We start from the raw sequence: 20,249 nt of genomic DNA on the forward strand, positions 1-20,249 counted from the left end.
AAAGCTTCCTTTTTCTGCATCAGAAAGCACTTACTGCTTATTAAGAAAATCATTTTGGCACTGTAAAGACCAAATAAATCATTTCCTTCCATTTGATTCCAGAGATGTGAACGTTTCACACTGCAGTGAGGCCGTATGGCTCAGCATTGACTTGACTTTGTGCTCTGACAAACAACATACAAGGCTGCTGTTTTAGAGTTCCTATTCAGCACTTACCAGTTAACCTAGTTTCTGTCATCTTTAGGACATGGTTGTTTTTGGCATATGGGATGTTGTTTCTCTTACTACAGTAATACTGGTTTTAGTTCTTGGTGACCTTATCTTCAAAAAATTTTGTTGCTGAAGTTCAGAACAGTTCCTTTTGTCCAATATTTATTCAAACTACCTCAATTTACAAGATTTGAAATTGCTGCTAGACATTTCTGTGAGCATCTTGGAGAAATCTGAAAACAGTCTCATTTGATTTATATAATGGGTAAAAATCTAAGGACTTTCCTTGTCTGGTTTTGGCATTGGGGTTATGATAGCCTTGTAAAAGTGAATTCAGATGTGCTCTTTTTCTTTAGTTTCTGTGCGATTGGAACTCTTATTCCTTAAATATTTGATAGAATCATCAGTGAAGCCGTCTGGGCCTGGAGTTTTCTTTGTGGGACGTTTTGAGATTTTTAATGGTTATACCTACTATTCATGTTTATCATTTCTACTTGATTCCTTCTTGGTAATTGGTATTTGTTTCTAGAAATTTGTCCCTTTCTATCTAGAGTTTCAAAATTATTGAAGAAAGTTGTCCCTAAGAGCCTTTTATATTTATTATGTTTATAGCATTTACAGGTGTGTTGCTTTTTCCATACCTCCTATTAGCTACTTCCTCACTCCCTGCCTCTCTCTTTTTCTCCCCTTTCTCCCTCCCCTCCCTCTGTCTCTTGATTTTGCCAGAATTGTCTTTTCAAAGAGCAACGTTGGCTTTGTTAATCTTTATGTCTTTTTTCTGTCTTTATTATATGCTTCTTTTTTTTTTCATTACCTTCCTTCTTCTTCTTTGGGTTTGTTTTGCTGTACTTTTTCACACTTCTTAAGAATCTTAATTCATTAATTTTAAGCCTTTCTCTTTTTCTAATTTGTATGTTTAAAATATAATTTTCACTCTATCATTAGCTGTATCCTATGTGTTTTTTATATAGCGTTTTTATTATTGATCAAGTCAAATATTTTCTTTATTCTTCTTTTTTCTTTTTGAGACAAGGTCTTGCTCTGTTGCCCAGGCTGCAGTGCATTGGCGTGATCATGGTTCACTACAGCCTCTACCTCCTTGTCTCAGGCTATCCTCTTGCCTCAGACTCCCATGCAGCTGGGACCACAGGCGCATACCACCATGCCCGGCTAATTTTTTGATTTATTTGTAGAGATGGGGGGGGTCCCACTTTGTTGCCCAGGCTGGGCTCGAACTCCTGGGCTCAGGTGATCCTTCTGCCTCAGCCTCCCAAAGTGCTAGGATTACAGGTGTGAGCCACCACGCCTGGCGAATATTTTCTAATAAACATTGTGACTTATTGACCCATGGGTTATTTGTTAAATAATAAATCTAACTTTTTGTTATTACAACTTAATTGTGTTGTGGTCAAAGAACATGCTGCTTTCCTGTTTTCCAATTCTTTACAAAGCTTTTGAGACTTTTCTGATGGTCTGGATAGTTTCACAGACATTCCATGTGCACTTGAAAAGATTATGTACGCTGCAGTTGTTGAATGGGGGCTTCTAAATATGGTCCTCGTGTTGTTGGTTAAATGTGTCATTCAAATACTCTATATCCTTAATGACTTTCTTATTTAATTTTTACCAATTGCTGATAGAGATCTCTCATTATGATTGTGAATTTGTTCTATTTCTCCTTATATTCCGTCAATGCTGTTTGGTGTATTTTGAGGCTACAGTAGTTGCATTCACATGTACATTTCTTCAGTCTTCAATTCAGAATTGAATCTTTTATGAATGAACGGTTTTATTTCTAGGTAAAGCATTTTGCTTTAAAGTATAATCTGTCTGATATTAGTATAAACACATTAGTTTTCTTTTGATTAGCTTGGGCATAGCATATCTTTTCCATCTCTTTACTTTCAAACTTTCTGAATCATTAGGTTCTATTTGTGTCCTTGTGAATAGCATATAATTGGAGTTTGTATTTTTTTCAGTCTGATAATCCTTTGTCTTTTAATGGAATCATTGAGTCCATTTATATTACATGAATCATTTTATCTGCATTTTTTTTTCTTTTTTTTGAGACGGAGTTTCACTCTTGTTGCCCAGGGCTGGAGTGCAGTGGTGTAATCTCAGCTCACTGCAACCTCTGCCTCCTGGGTTCAAGCGATTCTCCTGCCTCAGCCTCCCAAGTATCTGGGATTACAGGCACCTGACACTATGCCTGGCTAAGTTTTTGTATTTTTTTTTAGTAGAGATGGGGTTTCGTCATGTTGGTCAGGCTGGTCTCAAACTCCTGACCTCAGGTGATCCACCTGCCTTGGCCTCCCAAAGTGCTGAGATTACAGGCGTGAGCCACTGCACCAGCCTGCATTTGTTTTTAAATCTTTATCACTTTCTATTTTTCCTAACCATTCTTTGTTGCTGTTTCTCGTCTTTCTTGCCTTTTTTCCAGACTGACTGAATATGTTAAAAACTGTTTTCCTCCTCCACTAGTTAGGAAGTTATATGTCCCTTTTCTGTTCTTTAGTTACTAAAGAAATTACAACCTGTTGTAGAAATTACAACCTGGTGTAGAAATTACAACATGTCTACTCAACTTTTCAATGTGTAAAAATAATCAATACCTTTAGCTTCCTCTAGTATAATTCAAGGACCTTGGAAGACTAATTTTTGAATTTCATTTTGTCATCTCTTTAGTTATATTACATATAATACATATATTATTTTCTATGTTTATATATATGAGATAGTTGCTGTATGTTTTTATCATGTTTCACTAATCCCTACAAGATGTTATTGTTTTATATAGTAGTTTTGTTTTATTTCAAGACAGAGTCTCCCTCTATCACCCAGGCTGGAGTGCAGTGGCACGATCTTGGCTCACTGCAACCTCCGCCTCCCAGGTTCAAACAATTCTCCTGCCTCAGCCTCCCAAGAAGCTAGGGTCACAGGTGCCCGCCACCACATCTAGCTAATTTTGGTATTTTTAGTAGAGATGGGGTTTCACCATGTTGGCCAGGCTGGTCTTGAACTCCTGAGCTCAAGTGATCTGCCCATCTCAGCCTCCCAAAGTGCTGGGATTACAGGCGTGAGCCACCATGACTGGCACTGTTTTATATAGTAAAAGTTGATTTGGATTTGCCAATAGAGAATACTACCCCTAGTTCTGGGCAACTGGGGCCTCTGGCCTGTGACTTGTGATTTAGAGTCCCCGCTCTGGCCTTTCTCTAGCTCCACCCCTCTCCAAATGGCAAGAAGTCTGTGGCGTCAAGAAGTCATGCCTACCTGGAGCCTGCCTCCCTCTTCCCCTCACCCTTGCTTCTAGATCATACTCTGGGAATCCAGGACCCTGGAATTCCCAATCCAAACATTCTGTGCCAATTTCCAGGACCTGGGCACTCCCCTTCCCCATTGCAAGCCATGCTGCAGGTGTATGTACTCCCAGACCCAAGGGATGACCAAGGGGTACATGCATGAAGGAGAGGGGGTTAGGGGTATGCAGGCTGTGGTGATCACGTGCGTGTGCACAAAGCCTCTTACAGCTTGGAATGAAGCCTTAGGGGAAGAATAAGGGCAAAGCCTTCTTTTAAACTCTTGAACTGTATCTTAGAAATGTTAGCCATGGGCCTGGCCACAAACCCACCACTTCCTTTGTTCCTCATTCCTCCTTGCATCTCAGATCTTATGTCTTTTGCCTGAATACATGTTTTAGGATTGATTTCAGTAATGATTTGCAGGCAGGGAGCAACATCACAGTTTCTGTTTGTCGGGAAATATCTTCATCTTGCCCTCATTCTTCAAAGATATTTTCCCTGAGAGCAGAATTCTAAGTCGGCAGTTTCTTTCCGGCACGCTGCAGACAGACTTCCACTGGTTCCGGCTTCCACTGTTGCTTCTGAGAAGATAGCTGTCAGTCTAACAGCGGCTTCTTAACAGCCTTTCTCTTTTTTTTTTTTTTTTTTTTTTTTTTTGAGGTGCAGTCTTGCTCTGACGCCCAGGCTGGAGTGCAGTGGTGTGATCTCAGCTCACTGCAACCTCTGCCTCCCGGGTTCAAGCGATTCTCCTGCCTCAGCCTCCCGAGTAGCTGGGATTACAGGTGGGTGCCACCACACCTGGCTAATTTATGTAATTTTAGTAGAGATGGGATTCCACCTCGTTGGCAGGCTGACCTTGAACTCCTGGCCTCAAGTGATCCACCCACCTCGGCCTCCCAAAGTGCTGGGATTACAGGCGTGAGCCACCACACCCCCAGCCTGACAGCTGCTCCTTTGAAGGTTATCTGTCTTGTTTTTCTGACAATTTTTCAGATGTTCCTGTTTTTGTTTTCTCTCATTTTCACTATGATGTATCTAGGTGTAGATTTCTTTTTATTTATTGTGATTGAGATTCTTTGGGCTTCTTAAATCTGAGGATTGGTGTTTTTCACCCATGACTAAGGAGGCACTTAGTCATTATCATTCCAAACACTGATTCTCTCCTCTTTGAATTTTGTTTAAATGTATGTTAGACATTATATTTCTTTTCTCCATGTCTCTGAACTTTTCTTTCATATGTCATATTTGATACTCAGGTTTGCCTCATTAGGCCCATACCCACAGGTATAAGTGGGCTTCATTGCTTACATTGCTTACCGGGTTCCTGCTTGAGTTTCACCTTTGGCCTGGCAATTCCTTTCTATCTTGCCAGCTCTTTGATATGTTTAAGAAAATGCACGGCTGGGGACAGTGGCTCACGCCTGTAATCCCAGCACTTTGGGAGGCTGAGCTGGATGGATCAACTGAGGTCAGGAGTTCAAGTCTAGCCTGGCCAACATGGTGAAACCCCATCTCTACTAAAAATAGAAAAAATTAGCCAGGTGTGGTGGCAGGCACCTGTAATCCTAGCTACTCATGAGGCTGAGACAGGAGAATTGCTTGAACCCAGGAGGTGGAGGTTGCAGTGAGCCAAGATCATGCCATTGCTCTCCAGCCTGGGAGACAGAGCGAGACTCTGCCTCAAACAAACAAAAAAAAAAGAAGAGGAAAGAAAATGTGCCGGGTATGGTGGCTCACTCCTGTAATCCCAGCACTTTGGGAGGCTGAGGCCCAGGAGTTTGAGACCAGGAGTTCAATACCAACCTAGGCAACATGGTAAAACTTCATCTCTACAAAAAATTTAAAAATTAGCCAGGCGTGGTGGTACATGCCTGTAGTCTCAGCTACTCAGGAGGCTGAGGCAGGAGGATCAATTGAGCCCACGGGGTCGAGGCTGCAGTGAGCCATGATCATGCCACTGCACTCAAGCCTGGGTGACAGAATGAGACCCTGTCTCAAAAAATAAATAATAATAATAATAAAAGAAAATGCTTTTAGCATTTTATTCATGATTTTTAATTGTCTTCAGCCCAAGGTTTGATCTAACTAACCTAACCTATTTCTGGAATGCTGAAGACATTTTTTTTCCCCTGAGATATTTCCTGTATCGAAGTCATTGAGCAGTGTTCAAATAGAAATTTAATTACGCTTTTCTTACCAGTTTCCTGATTCTTTCTCTGAATTCTTTGAAAATTGAACAATCCAAATCAATTGCTTTTTCACTTTTTGTTCTTGCTTTATCCATACTGAGAACCCCTGCAGTCCTTTTTTTTTACATTTCCCCTTGTGGTGGTCTTGTAAGCCAACATATATGACTCCGTATAAATGTCCCAAAAGCAAAGAGTTTTCTAGAAGACTTAGGGAACAATTATCATACCTCTTGTAACTCAGGTCAAAAATAGTAATCATTGCCTCTATCATAGTAGCTATGGTATAATCAAAGTATGCCAGTTAACCAGAGATAACAGAGAATAACCCTCACCCAGACCTACCCTATGGTGGTATCAAGCTATTTCTCCCTTTCTGATATTATTCTTTAATTATTCTACATCTAGAGACAGATTTATCATTTATTGTCATAACAGGTTTCACTGATGATATATATTTAAAAATATGATACTGATACTATTTAATGAAATTGAAGAGCTCTAGAATGAATTTTTAGAGTGGAAGCACCATGGCATATAGTCATGTAGTTCATGCACTATACAACTCTAGAGAGAGGTTGCCATTTACATCAGAGTTCACAACTTAAAAGGGGGCCCTGGATAAAGATGAATTGGGGATCATCTTTAATCTAGTGTCAAAGTCTATGTTTCACTGTTTAAATGCTACCAAATAGTTTTCTTTGTAATTGTTGCTATCTTCCTAGCCATCCTTAGCACCTTAAAAATTTGCTAAGAACCAGTGGTTATTCAAATCCTCTTTGTTGATGACCTGGATAGCATTGAGCTAACCCCAATTGCACCAGAAGATGAATAGATGTTTGTGTTAGGCTGTTCTTACATTGCTATAAAGAAATCCCCGAGACTGGGTCATTTATAAGAAAAGGGGTTTAATTGGTTCCTGGTTCTGCATGCTGTACAAGAAGCGTAGTGACATTTGCTTCTGGGGCTCACTTATCACCAAGGGGATGGCCCAAGCTATTCATGAAGGATCCTCCATCATCCAATACCTCCCACCAGCTCACACCTCCAACATTCAACATGAGATTTGGATGGGGACACGTATCCAAACTATATCAATGTTCCAGCTGAAACAGAGAAAAATGGCTTTGATGTGCAATGACTAAAGGTTTCAAACTTCACAGATTTCCCTTTGATTAGTGATCCTAGAGACTTTATGACCTAATAGGATATTCTCGGTTTATGCAGAAGGCAGTAGAAGCTACATTATTTCAAATATCATAAAACTTCTCCAAAAACATATGTTCAGCCTTGAGAAAACGTATTCCAGATCTGACAACTGAAAGCAGTCTTTTGAGTGGTGCCAGTCTGCATTAAGTTCTTGATCTATATTTTTTTTCAAGATGGTTGCTGGGATCATCTTTCATTCTGGCCTTTCCTACCTGCATTTGGAAGTTGAGTAGATCCTGTCTTTAGTGAAAAGGCGTAGTTTATTTTGACCAGAGGTCTCAGTTACAGCACATAGTAGTCACTCACTGTGTATGTACACTGAGTCACTGAATACACAAATTTACCTTTGATCATGTCTTGTACACCACTTAGGTCCTGCCCTAAGAGTTAGCAAAGCTCAAGAATGAGTTTGTAGACATTTTAAGATTGTATAATAACGTTTTGAACTTGATGTCTTTCACCTGATGGACTCAAAACATTTTACTTACAAGGAGACAAAGTCTCAGGAGACTGGCATTGTGTTCTGGTAGAAAGAGTAAGGGTTCTACCAAATAGCTGAATGACCTTGACCCATCCCCCAGACTTGCAGGGGCGTCTAATCTTTTGGCTTCTCTGGGCTACATTGGAAGAAGAATTGTTGTGGGCTACACATAAAATACACTATCGCTATTGATAGCTGATGAGCTAAAAAAAAAAAAATTGCAAAAGAAATATCATAATGTTTTAAGAAAGTTTAAGAATTTGTGTTGGGCCACATTCAAAAGCATCCTGGGCCACATGTGACCCATGGGCCGTGGGTTGGCGAAGCTTGCCATGATGGGCCTCTTTCATCTGTAGAATGAGGGTTCGAGGATAGGTGATTTCTGAGTTCCTTTCCAGAAATAAACCACTCTGATACTGTCTCCCCAGGCTACACTTAAACACTTGTGAATTAAATCTAAATCAACTCCACCAGTTTCAGGTAGAGTCAAGCCTAAGGCATTTGCAGAGGAGAGCATTTTCTGTGGCGCTGTAGTTCACTCAATAATGCCTCCGTTTTTTTTTTTTAAAGCAGTGCTTTTGGAGGGGGGACAGAGTTCAAAAACTTAAAAAATAGGTTAATTTTTAAACTTTTTATTGAAAATTATGGCATACATATAAGTGTACAACTCAGTGAATTTTGTGAACTGAACACACCCATGTAACTGGCACACATAATATTCCCGGTACCTCAGAAGCCTCCCTTGTGCCCACATCCAATATTGTTATAACTCCCTACCTTCCAAGGATAAGCCTTCTCCTGACTTCTTACCGCATCGATTAGTTTTTTCTGCTTCGATTTCTCATGAATGGAATTATGTACAATAAGTACTCTTTTCTCTCTGGTTTCCTTGGCAAACATTATATTTCTGAGCTGCACTGAGATTGTTTTGTATAGCTGTAGCAGACACTTAAGTCTTTCCTCCAGAGAGACATCGATACATCTTTGCACAACTGTGTTAACATCCTCATTTGAGTGACTCCTTTGGGAAGATCAATAACATGCCATTATGCCCAGAGAGAGGTTAAAAGAGGAGGGAGAAATTAGAGGCTTTTTATAATTGATCAACATATTATAGCATTAATACATAATACAATTTATTAATTTAAGATATGCAAGCTGTCTTTTGAAGGAGAAAGATTCACCTCCTGGTCTAAAACATCATCATGTCAGGTCAAGGAAAGAAGCACTCTCCTAGTGCTGGTTATGAGTATTCAATTACAGAATTCTTAAAGATTGCCAGCTTTATCTTGAGACAGAAATTCTGGCTTATATATCCCCCTTCTTTCCATGCCCTCTACCCCTTAATCCCAGCACTGCCTGATCCTGCACATCCTAGGTGCAAAATAGATACCTGTTGAATGAATGAATGAATGAATGAATGACGAGTACAGCTAACATTTACAGTACCTTCACAGTGCCAGCCACTGTGCAAAGATTTCTTGTTTACTCACTGCAACAGCACTATCAGGTGAGTGCTGTTATCTCAATTTGCTAGATGGGGAAACATGACCATTGGAAATAACTTGTCCAGAGTCACTCAGATATTATGTGGCCGAGCTGGGACCTTTGAACTCATGCTCTTTAGTCTTCACCACTGTGTATTCACACTCACTCTAGGACTTGCAGAGGCTGCAAGTGGTGGCTGGATTCATGAGTGCCCTTGGCTGAGAGCTCTGCTAGCTGAGGACACACAGCCTGGTTTGTCCAGCCGCTTCCCTCTGGCTGTGTAGAGGAAGCCTGCCCAGTTGGCTCTCGCCACCCCCTTGCTTGTGCCTGTGCCCATGAGTGGTTCCTTTCTCAGCACCCCACGCCAGCCTCCGCTCCTAGTGCTGACTGCCCGTCATGGGGTAATGTTGGCCAACTCCCAGACATGGGAGGATCAGACGGTCTTAGTGTTTGCGATTCTCTCTGTGTGCTGGACTCTCCCCTAGCCCCTGCCCCACCTCCAGCACGTGCATTTCATCTAATTCACTCCTATTCAGCCCTCACATCTCAACTGGTACATACTGGCCCTCAATAAATATTTGTTGAATGAATAAATGAATGAATGGCAAATGAGGCTTTTAAATTCAATTCTGATATAAACTACTAAAATGCAAGCAATGATGATAAAATAATGTGCAACAAAAAGGAAACGCAATGTACTGATGAAACTGGGTAGTTCCCTTGACCCCTTCGTGGGACTCATGAAGGAGTGGCTCACTGACTCAGCCCACAGCTCTCACCCCCTCGCGGGAGGGGGAGCACGCAGGTGAGTGGGTACAGAGGCCAGGTTGAGTGCTTCTGGGCAAGCAGCAGGAGCAGGACTCTGTGTGGGCCCACGGCAGCATCGACAGGTTGCCCACGACCTCCAGAGCCCCAGAGGGCATGTGTTACAGCACATTCTTTTAGCATTGCCATCTGTGGACAGTGTAAGTGTTAAACAGCTCAGTGTCACTGTGACAGCCTCTTGCACCCACACCCAGGTATTCGTCTGGCATCCAGGAGGAATGAAGTTGTAAGAACAAATTGGAGGGTGGCGAATGCTGAGGATTTTATTGCTGACAAAAGTGGCTCTCAGTGGGATGGGTAGCTGGAAAGGGAATGGAGTGGGAAACTTCCCCTGGACTTTGGCCATCTGTGGCTGAACTCTTCTCCAAAGTCCCACTGTCAAGCCATCTCTCTGAAGTCAAGCTGCTCCTCTCCAACGTCCGGCTACTTCTCTTCTCTCCCTCTCTGCCACTCTGCCAGTGGGGCCTGGGGTTTTTATGGATACCGGGCTGGGGGGCAGGGCAGGCCAGGGTGGTTTTGGAAAAGGCAACATTTGGGCAGGGAAACAGGAACGCATGTTCTCACTTTGGGCTACGGGTCCAGGCTTGAGAGTGTGGCCCTTGTCCAGGACCACCTTCTTCTACCCAATATTTCCCTGCCTCCTGTCCATATCACTTATCCTTTTGCAGTATAAAACATACAAGAGGAAAACTCCGCCTCAAAAAAAAACAAAAACAAACAAACAAAAAACATGAATAGGAGCTGGGCACAGTGGCGCTGCCTGAGGCAGGAGGATTGCTTAAAGCCTCAGTATACTATGATCACACCTGTGAACAGCCATTGCGCTCCAGCCTGGGCAACATAGCGAGACTCTATCTCTTTAAAAAAGTGTTTTTTTAAGGAAAAATAACAGAGAGAATGATAGATTATTGAAAAGATTCTGTGTAGTGGTAATAATGATGTATTCTAACATTTTGCATTTTTAATTTCTTCTCTTGTTATTTTGCATGTGTTGATGTTTTCCACAAATCCACATGGGCTACCTTGCTTCTAAGTATAACATCCTACTGGGCAACCCTCCCATCATAAACGTGGGTTTTGCTTGTTGTCACCAGTGCCCAACTGGCGTTTCTGATTCTGTGGAACCATAGCAATTTAAAGTGCACAGGATCACAGGTTGCCTTGGTTGAGGAATGACCTTTGAGGTATTGCTGTGTTGTGATTATGGCAGCTGTGATGATCTGTTTTCGCCTTACTTTATTCCAGGATGGTTTTCTCTGGCAGGCAGTGTGGCCGTGTTGGCAGAACTGAAGAAGTTTTACTGACATTCAAGATATTCCTTGTCATCATTTGTCTTCATGTCGTTCTGGTAGCATCCCTGGAAGGTAATGTGTCTGTTTTTCTTCATTTTTTTTTTCTGTTTATCTGCTTGTATGTGTGTAATATTTTTGTTATTTAGGATTTTTTTACTATGGTAAAATAATATAATATTTATCATTTTAACCATTTTTAAGTATACAGTTCATTGGCATTAAGTACATTCACAATTTTGTGTAACTGTCACCGCTATCCATTTCTAAAACGTTTTCATCATCCCAAATAGAAACTCTATATCCATTAAACAATAACTCCGCATTTCCTTCCCCCGTACCCCTTCCTGGTAACCTCTGTTCCTTTTCTTTCTATGTATTTGCCTATTGCAAGTACCTTAGATAAGTGGAATCATACAATATTTGTCCTTTTGTGCCTGGCTTATTTCACTTAGGATGTTTTCAAAGTTCACCCACATTGCAGCTTGTATCAGAATTTCATTCTTTTTAACGGCTAATGTTTCACTGTATGCATTGACCCCATTTTGTCTATTCATTCATCCATTGATGGGCATTTGGGTCGTTTCCCCCTTCCGGCTGTTGTGAATAATGCTGCTTTGAACATGGGTGTACAAATCACTATTTGAGTCCCTGCTTTCATTTCTTTGGGGCATATACCTAGAAGGGACTTGCTGGATCATATAACCCTGTGTTTAACATCTTGAGAAACTGCTGAACTGTTTTCCACAGTGGCTGTATCATTTTACATTCCTACAAGCAAGGCACAAGAATTCCAGTGTCTCCCATTCTTGACGATGCTTGTATTTTCCTGTTGTTTTGGCAATGGGTGTGAAGTGGTATCTTATTGTGGTTTTGATTTACATTTCCTTAACGATTAGTGATATTGAGCATCTTTTCATGTGCTTATTGGCCACTTATATATCTTCTTTGGAGAAGTGTCTATTCAAATCCTTTGCTCAGTTTTGAATTGGGTTGTTTTTGTTGGTGTTGAGTTTTGGAGTTCTTTGTGTATTCTGGATATTAATCCCTTATCGGATATATAATTTGCAAGTATTTTCTCCCATTCTGTGGAGTGTTTCTTCTACTCTCTTAATAGTATCATTTCATGCATAAATTCTTTTAATTTTAATGTGGTCTATTTATTTTTACTTTTGTTGTCTATGCTTTGGTGTTATATCAAAGAAATCATTGCCAAATCCAATATCATGAAGACTTTCCCCTATGTTTTCTTCCAAGAATTTTATAGTTTTAGCTCTTATGTTTAGGTCCTTTGATCGATTTAGAGTTCATTTTTGTATATGGTGTAAGGTTAAGGGTCCAACTTCACTCTCGTGCATGTGGATATCGTTTTCCAGCCGCATTTCTTGAAAAGACTGCCCTTTTGCCATTGAATGGTCTTGGCACCTTTGTCAAAAATCACTTCGTTTCTGGTGGAGGGTGTCTAGGTTCTTGGCATTTTGAACAAATAATTGGACAAAATGCACAAACGAAGCAAGGAAGGAATGAAGAGATTTATTGAAAATGAACGTACACTCCACAGTGTGGGAGTGGCCCGAGCACAGGGGCTCAAAGGCCCTATTACAGAATTTGTGGGAGTTTCCATTGGTTACTTGGTGTATGCCCTACGTAAATGAAGAGGACAAAGTAAAGTTACAAAGTCATTTACTCAGCGTACACCCTATGGTGAGGATATTTCCTGTCATAGCTGAAGTGTGAATCGGCTTTATGTTCCCTACCTCCAGACCCTATTTTCCTGCCTCAAATTGACCATATAGATGAGGGTTTATTTCTGGTGTTTACTTGTTCTTAAATGTATCTGCTTGAAGGTACAACCATATGGAAATTTAAAGGCGGTAGAGAATCAGACAAATGAAGCAGCCTGGTATTTTCAGAAAGAGGGATCTTTAGAAGTTCATGGAACAAGAAGAAAAGGTATCTAAGAAAGGTAGTTGAAAGACCAGCAATGCTGGGCCTGCAATTTCTGTGGGCACAACTGCCAAAGGCAAGTGTAAAGAACCCTCATTAGGAGGTTCACACCTGTAATCCCAGCACTTTGGGAGGCTGAGGAGGGAGGATCACTGGAACCCAGGAATCCAAGACAAGCCTGAGCAACATAGTGAGACCCCGTCTCTACAAAAATGAAATAACATAAAAAATTAGCCGGGCGTGGTGGTGGGTGGCTGTATTCCCAGCTACTTAGGAGGCTGAGATGGGAGGATCACTTGAGCCCAGGAGGCAGAGGTTGCAGGAGGCAGAGGTTGCAGTAAACAGTGACCGTACCACTGCAGTCCAGCTTGGGTGGCAGAGTGCAACCCTGTCTCAAAAAAAAAAGCATCCTCATTAAGAATGAGACTAGGAAATGTTTGATACTTAAGACATCAAGGACACACAAAGAAATACCTTTCTTATTCAGAAGTGGGTGGCAGGACCAAGGAATCTTTATTGCATAAGATAAAAATCTACTAGCAGCAAACAACAAAACATACAAACAAATAAAACACACATACAAATACACAGACTAAATGGAAAACTTCCCAACAAGCTATAACACAATTGGCAATCCTTTAAAAAGTAGGTACGGGGGCATGTTGTCAAGAAGCCACCATTCTTTAAGAAAAGAAATGATGGCCGGGTGCGGTGGCTCATGCCTGTAATCCCAGCACTTTGGGAGGCCGAAGCGGGTGGATCACCTGAGGTCAGGAGTTCAAGAACAGCCTCGCCAACATGGCAAAGCCCTGTCTCTACTAAAAATGCAAAAAATTAGCTGGGCGTGGTGGTGCGCGCCTGTAATCCCAGCTATTTGGGAGGCTGAGGCGGGAGAATTGCTTGAACCCGGGAGCGGAGGTTGCAGTGAGCCGAGATCATGCCATTGCACTCCAGCCTGGGTGACAGAGTGAGACTCTGTCTCAAAAAAAATAAAGAACGAAAAGAAAAGAAATGATAAGGACTAAATGTATTCTGAAGGCTTACAACATACCAGGTTCCTACATGCTTAGTACACATCCACTCCCTTAATCTTCTCAATCCAGTCTAGGAAGGGGAGATCCTAGTTATATTGCCATTTTCCAGATCAGGAAGCTGAGGCTCAGAGAGGTAAGTAACTTGCCCAAGGCTGTTAGCCCTTAAGAAGCGGCAGAGCTGGAATTTGAACCCAGTAGTCAGCCTCTAGATTTCGTGCTTGTAACCACAAAACCAAGTTATCAAACTTGAGCATGCATCAGAATCCCCTGGAGGGCTTATGGAGGTACCGTTCACTGGGCCCCATCCCCAGAATTTGTGCTTCAGTGGGTCTGGGGTGGGACTGAGGAATTGACAGCTCTAACAAGCTCCCCGGTGATGCTGATGATATAGTCTAGGGACTACACTTTGAGAACCACTGCCTACACAACTGGTGGAAGACAGAAATGGGGAGAGACTATATATATCCTAGCACTTTGGGAGGTCAAGGTGGATGGATCGCTTGAGCTCAGCCTGGGCAACATGGGGAGACCCTGTCTCTACCAAAAAAAAAAAATTAGCCGGGCGGTGGCGTGCCTGTGGTCCTAGCTACTCAGGAGGCAGAGGTGGGAGGATCGCTTGAGCCCAGGAGGTCAAGGCTACAGTGAGCTGAGATCATGCCACTGTACTACAGCCTGGGTGACAGAGCGAGACTCTCAAACAAAAAATAAAATAAAATCTAAACTATTCTCACACGCATCATCTCCTTAGGGCACTGAAACATTACTGTGGGCTTGGCAGGGCGAAACTCAAGAGTCCCCACTTTACTGATGAGTAAATGTCCCCAGGGAGGTTACTGGTTAGGAAGTGGCGGAGCCCAGACTAGATGCTAGATCTTCAGTCTCACGTTTCGGTGCTTTTTCCACCATAGGGGTAGATGAGGCAGGAAAGTGGAACACAAGGGAAAAAACTCATCCAAATGAAAGCTGTTTGTTAGAAATATGTCTTTTTGAAAAATTGTGTTTTAAAATGCCAACAACAGGGGCAGGTAAATAGGAAAGTGCATGGCTCTGAAACAAACCTAAGTAGGGAAAAGCTGAGTGATCACTAAAGGCAGCTGACTGCATTTCTTGCTCCAGTTCTCTGATGAATTGATTTCTTAAAGCAGCGGTTCCCAAAGTGTGGCAGACAAGTAGCGCTGGCATCACCTGTCTCTCAGAACGCCCAGTAAGACTGTTTATTCATGTTATGTATTTATTTTGTTTTTGTTTTATTTTCTTTTTCTTTCTTTCTTTTTCTTTTTTTTTTTTTTTTTTTGGAGACAGGATCTTGTTGTTGCTCAGACTTGAGTGCGCGATCTCAGCTCACTGCAGTCTCAACCTCCCGGGCTCAAGTGATCCTTCCACCTCAGTCTCCGGAGAAACTGGGACTACAGGCAACACCACCACGCCCAACTAATTTTTTAAATTTTTTGTAGAGATGGGGTATCACTATATTGCCCAGAGTGGTCTCAAATTCCTGGGCTCAAGCGATGCTCCCACCTTGCTTCCCAAAGTTCTGGGATTACAGACGTGAGTCACCATGCCCTGCTCCTGTTACTGAACAATCACCTTGATAGCACTCACCACGTGCCGGCCACTGTTCTAAGCCCTTACAAATGGCTAACTCATTTAAAGCCCACTCTATAACCCCTTGAAAAAGGCACTATTATGAGCTCATTTTACCGGTGAGGAAATTGAGGCACAGAGGAGGTAAGCAACTTGCCTTAGGTCAAATAATTAAGAGGTTGCAGAGTTACAATTCAAATTCAGGCCATCTGGCTCCAAAGCCTGTACGTTGGACCTCTATACTATGGTGCCTTTTCACATTCTTAACCTCTCTGCTATGCTAGGCTCAGTTGCTTGGTAGTTGTGAATCTGTAGATTAAAAATAAAGATGGAATCCATAATTGTGAGAATCAGTGTTGTTCTGGATCACCCAGGTGGCTCATAGGCGCCACCTCCCCCAGTAGCTTTGGGGCAGGGGTTCTTTTAGTTCAGGATGGCTTGGGCCTGGTTTTTGAAGGCCAAGGGGACTGACCTGCCACTTCTCCATTGGGTTATCAATTGTGCAATAATGATTGCCTGCTGTGCGCCCAGCAGTACTGGCCGCTGAGAACATCATCTCTGACTCCAGGGAGTTTACACTGCAGTTGGAGGGCCATGACTATGACACATGAGAACAATACAAACTATAACTAAGTCTTAAAGTGTGAGTCAGTGCTATAGGGTCCTCACATATGGCCTGTGGCCAGATCTGTGGATTCGTTTGATGCTAAACCACCTATAGCAGATGCTGTTGGTGCCCTGCCTGTATCCCCCTGGCCCGCCCCAGGGGTCACCTGCAGACAGTTCCTGTGGATGCTGACGGCTTTCGTGTCTCCCTGAGAATCATCTATGCCCATGGGAGTGTGCTTGGCCCATGCGCAGGACAAACCAGAAGTGCTGGGGAGAGAACACCCCCGTGAGTAATGGGAGTTGGAATTTAAATATGCCAGCTTCCTTGTCCCTTGGTGGGACCACACTCAGGTGTGTTCTGTGTCATCTCCCAGAGTTCCCCAGTTGCATTGTACCCCATAATACTCATCTGCTCATGAATGTGCCCATTTCCACATTTACCCCCTTGTCTGTCTCACTCGCATATTCCCCCACTCTGCTTCTGGGGACCCTCCCCATTGGGAAACTCCCCTTCCAAAGTTGAGGCCAAATCTTACTACCTCTAGAAAACCTGCCCTGACCTCAGAAGAATTAAACCCCTCTCCCCAGTTTTTGCTTCTCTTTATCCATCCATACCTGGGGATACCACTTTGTGTGACACTCATTACGGGCTTCCTTTTTACCGTGAATCCTTGCAGTGTGCAGTCAGTGCCGAACAAAGAGTTGACCAGGTGGGTGGCGAACTCACGGGAAGGAAGCTGATGGGCACTGAGAGCCTGCTCAGGGCCACTCTTCCGGGTGCTTTACGCGTATTATCTCATTTAATCTTTACAAAACCTCTTTCTGGTGGGTAGTTTTCATCTTGGTTTACAGATGAAGAAACTGTCAAACGAAGGCATTTGCCTAGAGGTCACACAGCTGGGAAGACTCCCCATCAGAATCTGTAGCCCAGGGCACCCTCAGGAAGTGTCTGAGGACTGAATGAGCATGTCACTGAGGTGCAGGGCTCGGGGAGTGGAGAGGGAGCCTGGGGTGAGCTGTTAGAGAGTGGCAGCCTTCCCCGCCCGGGGCTCTGGGAGATCTGGGCTGTAAACACAGTAGCTTCACCCTGGAAGCCTGAGAGGTGACTCAGTAGCTCTTGACGGCAGGGAGAGGTGGGATGACACTCTCTCGTTAGGCCACTAGCCAACAGAGAGAGCCCGTGGACCTTAACACTTTCAGTTGTGTGATTGGGTGACATTTGAGGGGCTCATTCTTGGTCTACCAGAAACCGGAATGAGTTTTGGCAGGTAACTATACTCACCTCCAGCCTCCAGCTCTCCTGGGCGGTACCAATGCCCTTTTTTTTTTTTTTTTTTTAAGTCTTTGAAGGAGGTCTTCTTTTAGGTACAGCTATTCTATTTTCCAGAGGGGCAGATGACATAATAGTGGAAGATGGTTATAATTTCATTCTTGCAGAGTTGTCTTCCTCATTTGGAAACAATTACACATTTGAGCCAGTTCAGTGATCTCATGAGCTACAATCCCCAACTTTCTCTCTGGGCTGGGTCTAGATCTTTCTGTGCTACAGGCATTTCCAGTGATGAGTCCCTCTATAATTCCCCTCTCCGAGGCCTGGCTGTCTGATTTCCTCCTATCCTCTTGTGCTGTGTCCTTCTGAGTCCTTGGTCTTCCTTGCGAGGAGGTCGGTAGAGCTGCAGGAGGTGGGCTGCATGCTCCTGAGAGGCAGGAGACCTGTCCTGTTTCATTTTGTCCTCTAATACCAGACCCTGTCCTGGTCTCCTCATTCTCTCTCAATCCCCTGTCTGTACAAGTGAGGTTATAAATGCTTACCATGGCACTGATCTGATGCTCAGCCAATCTCACAACCCCCTCTGACCCCTGCCAAATCTTACTCCCTGCGCCCAGGCATGAGGCCATGTCTGTTGATCCTGACTCTTACCCTAGCAGGTGGAAGTGGTGATGGGGAGTGATGGAGAGTCTATCATAGATAGGTGGCAGGGGAAACTGAAAGCAGAGGGCATTGTGTCCCACTCTCCACTTAGAACTTGGGGTAAGGACTCCTCACACAGGGCAGTTGCAGAGATGAAATGGCAAAACTGTTTCCCCTTGGAGATGATGTCCCCTCCAAGTCTCTCTCAGCTCTCATGTGGCAGAGTAGGGACTCTAAAATACCCTCATGTTCCTAGTGGGTAGCTGTGATGAGATCCAGGGGTGGGGATAGAGCTGCAAAGACTATGGCGTGGACAGCCTAGGCCAGAGGTCAGATGGAGGATGAGACAGACACTCAGTGGTGAGAACTCAAGGGAGCTGTATCAGCAGGAGAAGGACCCCCAGGCCTGGATGGGATTCTGAAGACTAGACCATGGGCCCACTGGACACAGCCTTCAGCAGTGGACACCAGTTGGATACTCAGGAGTCCTACAGGATGAGGCAGCTCTTTGGAGAGGCCATTGAGAACTCAGGGCTCAGCACTGGGTGAGCTCACAGACCCAGGCCCCTTCTCCCTACTGCCAGAAAGGCACCAGCACACCATTCTCAGCCCAGGCGCCATCTTGACTACCAGAAGGAAGAGGAGGGCGGACAAAGATTGTGCATTTATTCACAAGTCATTGGGTTAACTAGAGACCATTTTAGAGCAAAAGAGACAAAGCTACCTTTGTCTCTTTAAATGTCTACCTTTAAATCGTCAGACTTAAGGATCTCTTTCCTATATTTCTGGAGTGGAGGCTCTGAAACAAAAGGGAGCCACCCTAGATATCAAAGGCAGCTCAGGAATTTTTGGTGTGTTTTTGGTGCTATTGTTTCTACATCTAAATTATATCTATAAATTTTAAACTTGCTCTAAAATGAATATATATCGAACACAGAATGATGTGTCAGGGCACTCCATTAGGAATTGTGGGAGATCATCATCATATCCTGAACTCTGATCCTCCTCCAGGTTTTATCTTTTCAGCTATGTAGAGACATCATTCAGGTCCTTGAGGGTAATGGTGACATCTTTTCTCTCTGTGTAGCCTCCATATTGTCTAGCACATAGTAAGTACTCGGTAAACTGTGGTTGTCTAATTGGTTTCGATATGTGATCCTAGAGATATTCCAAAAAGTGGGCCCCCCCTCAGCTTACATCAGCAATACTAGGCTCATCCAAACCCAGTGAGTTCTGGTACAGCGTAAACTACGCCAAACTTCTGCATAGACTTCAGTGAGGTGGCTGTACCTTGGCTAGGATTACCCTTGAAGAATGTGTTTCCCCTCCTCCATATGAGGAAGGGGCTCAACTGATTCCCCATTAAGATTCCTTCACAGTCTGACATTCTGTGAGTTCAATCAGCCAGTAGGAACCATCTCCAGATTCTTCATTCATTGTCCTGGAATACCAGGGATCCTCGAACATGATGTCATTCTGGAAATCCTTGGGTGATATCTGAGCTGCTGATTATTTATGCCAGGTTCTCACATTTGGCTGCACATTGGAATCACCTGGGGGAATTTAAGAACACCTGCCTCGGCCGGGTGTGGTGGCTCACGCCTGTAAACCCAGCACTTTGGGAGGCTGATGTGGGTGGATCATTTGAGGTCAGGAGTTTGAGACCAGCCTGGCCAACATGCTGAAACCCCATCTCTACTAAAAATATAAAAATCTGCTGGGCCTGGTGGTGGGCGCCTGTAATCCTAGCTATTCAGGAACCTGAGGCAGGAGAATTGCTTGAACCTGGGAGCAGAGGTTGCAGTGAGCTGAGATTGTGCCACTGCACTCCAGCCTGGGCAACAGAGCAAGACTCCATCTCAAAAAAAAAAAAAAGAAAAAAGAAAAGAATACCTGCCTCCTACCCCCAGAGATTCTGACATTATTGGTGTGGGGGTACAGCCTGGATATTGGGGTTCTTCAAAGTACCCCAAGCGATGCTAGCAGAACTGAGAGCCACTCACCTCTGCAATCCCATTTTAAGGCTGTTCTCCTGTTCAAAGTTCCTAATGTGAAATTGGAAACAATTTATAAGTCATATTTTTTCGAACTACATTTATTACATGAGGCAATTTCAAAGGCGTTTAAAGTTATAACGAAGTCAGTAATCTCTTGATTTCAAAATGGATAAAAG

The 20,249-nt window shown here is 43.3% G+C and overlaps 1 protein-coding gene across 8 annotated transcripts in view; it reads left to right on the top strand.

Annotated features, from left to right (window-relative positions):
- Positions 1-20,249, top strand: part of ADGRG2 (adhesion G protein-coupled receptor G2) — a 135,429-nt gene that overhangs the window by 43,649 nt on the left and 71,531 nt on the right. For all 8 annotated transcript variants that reach the window (XM_009197284.2, XM_021933027.2, XM_021933024.2 and 5 more), the window contains exon 3: positions 10,947-11,065. In XM_009197284.2, the coding sequence (XP_009195548.2) occupies positions 10,948-11,065 (118 nt within the window). In that variant the 5' untranslated portion in view covers position 10,947. The remainder of the gene's footprint in view (positions 1-10,946; positions 11,066-20,249) is intronic.

The sequence above is a fragment of the Papio anubis genome, chromosome X (genome assembly GCF_008728515.1).
Source record: "Papio anubis isolate 15944 chromosome X, Panubis1.0, whole genome shotgun sequence".
NCBI lineage: Eukaryota > Metazoa > Chordata > Mammalia > Primates > Cercopithecidae > Papio > Papio anubis.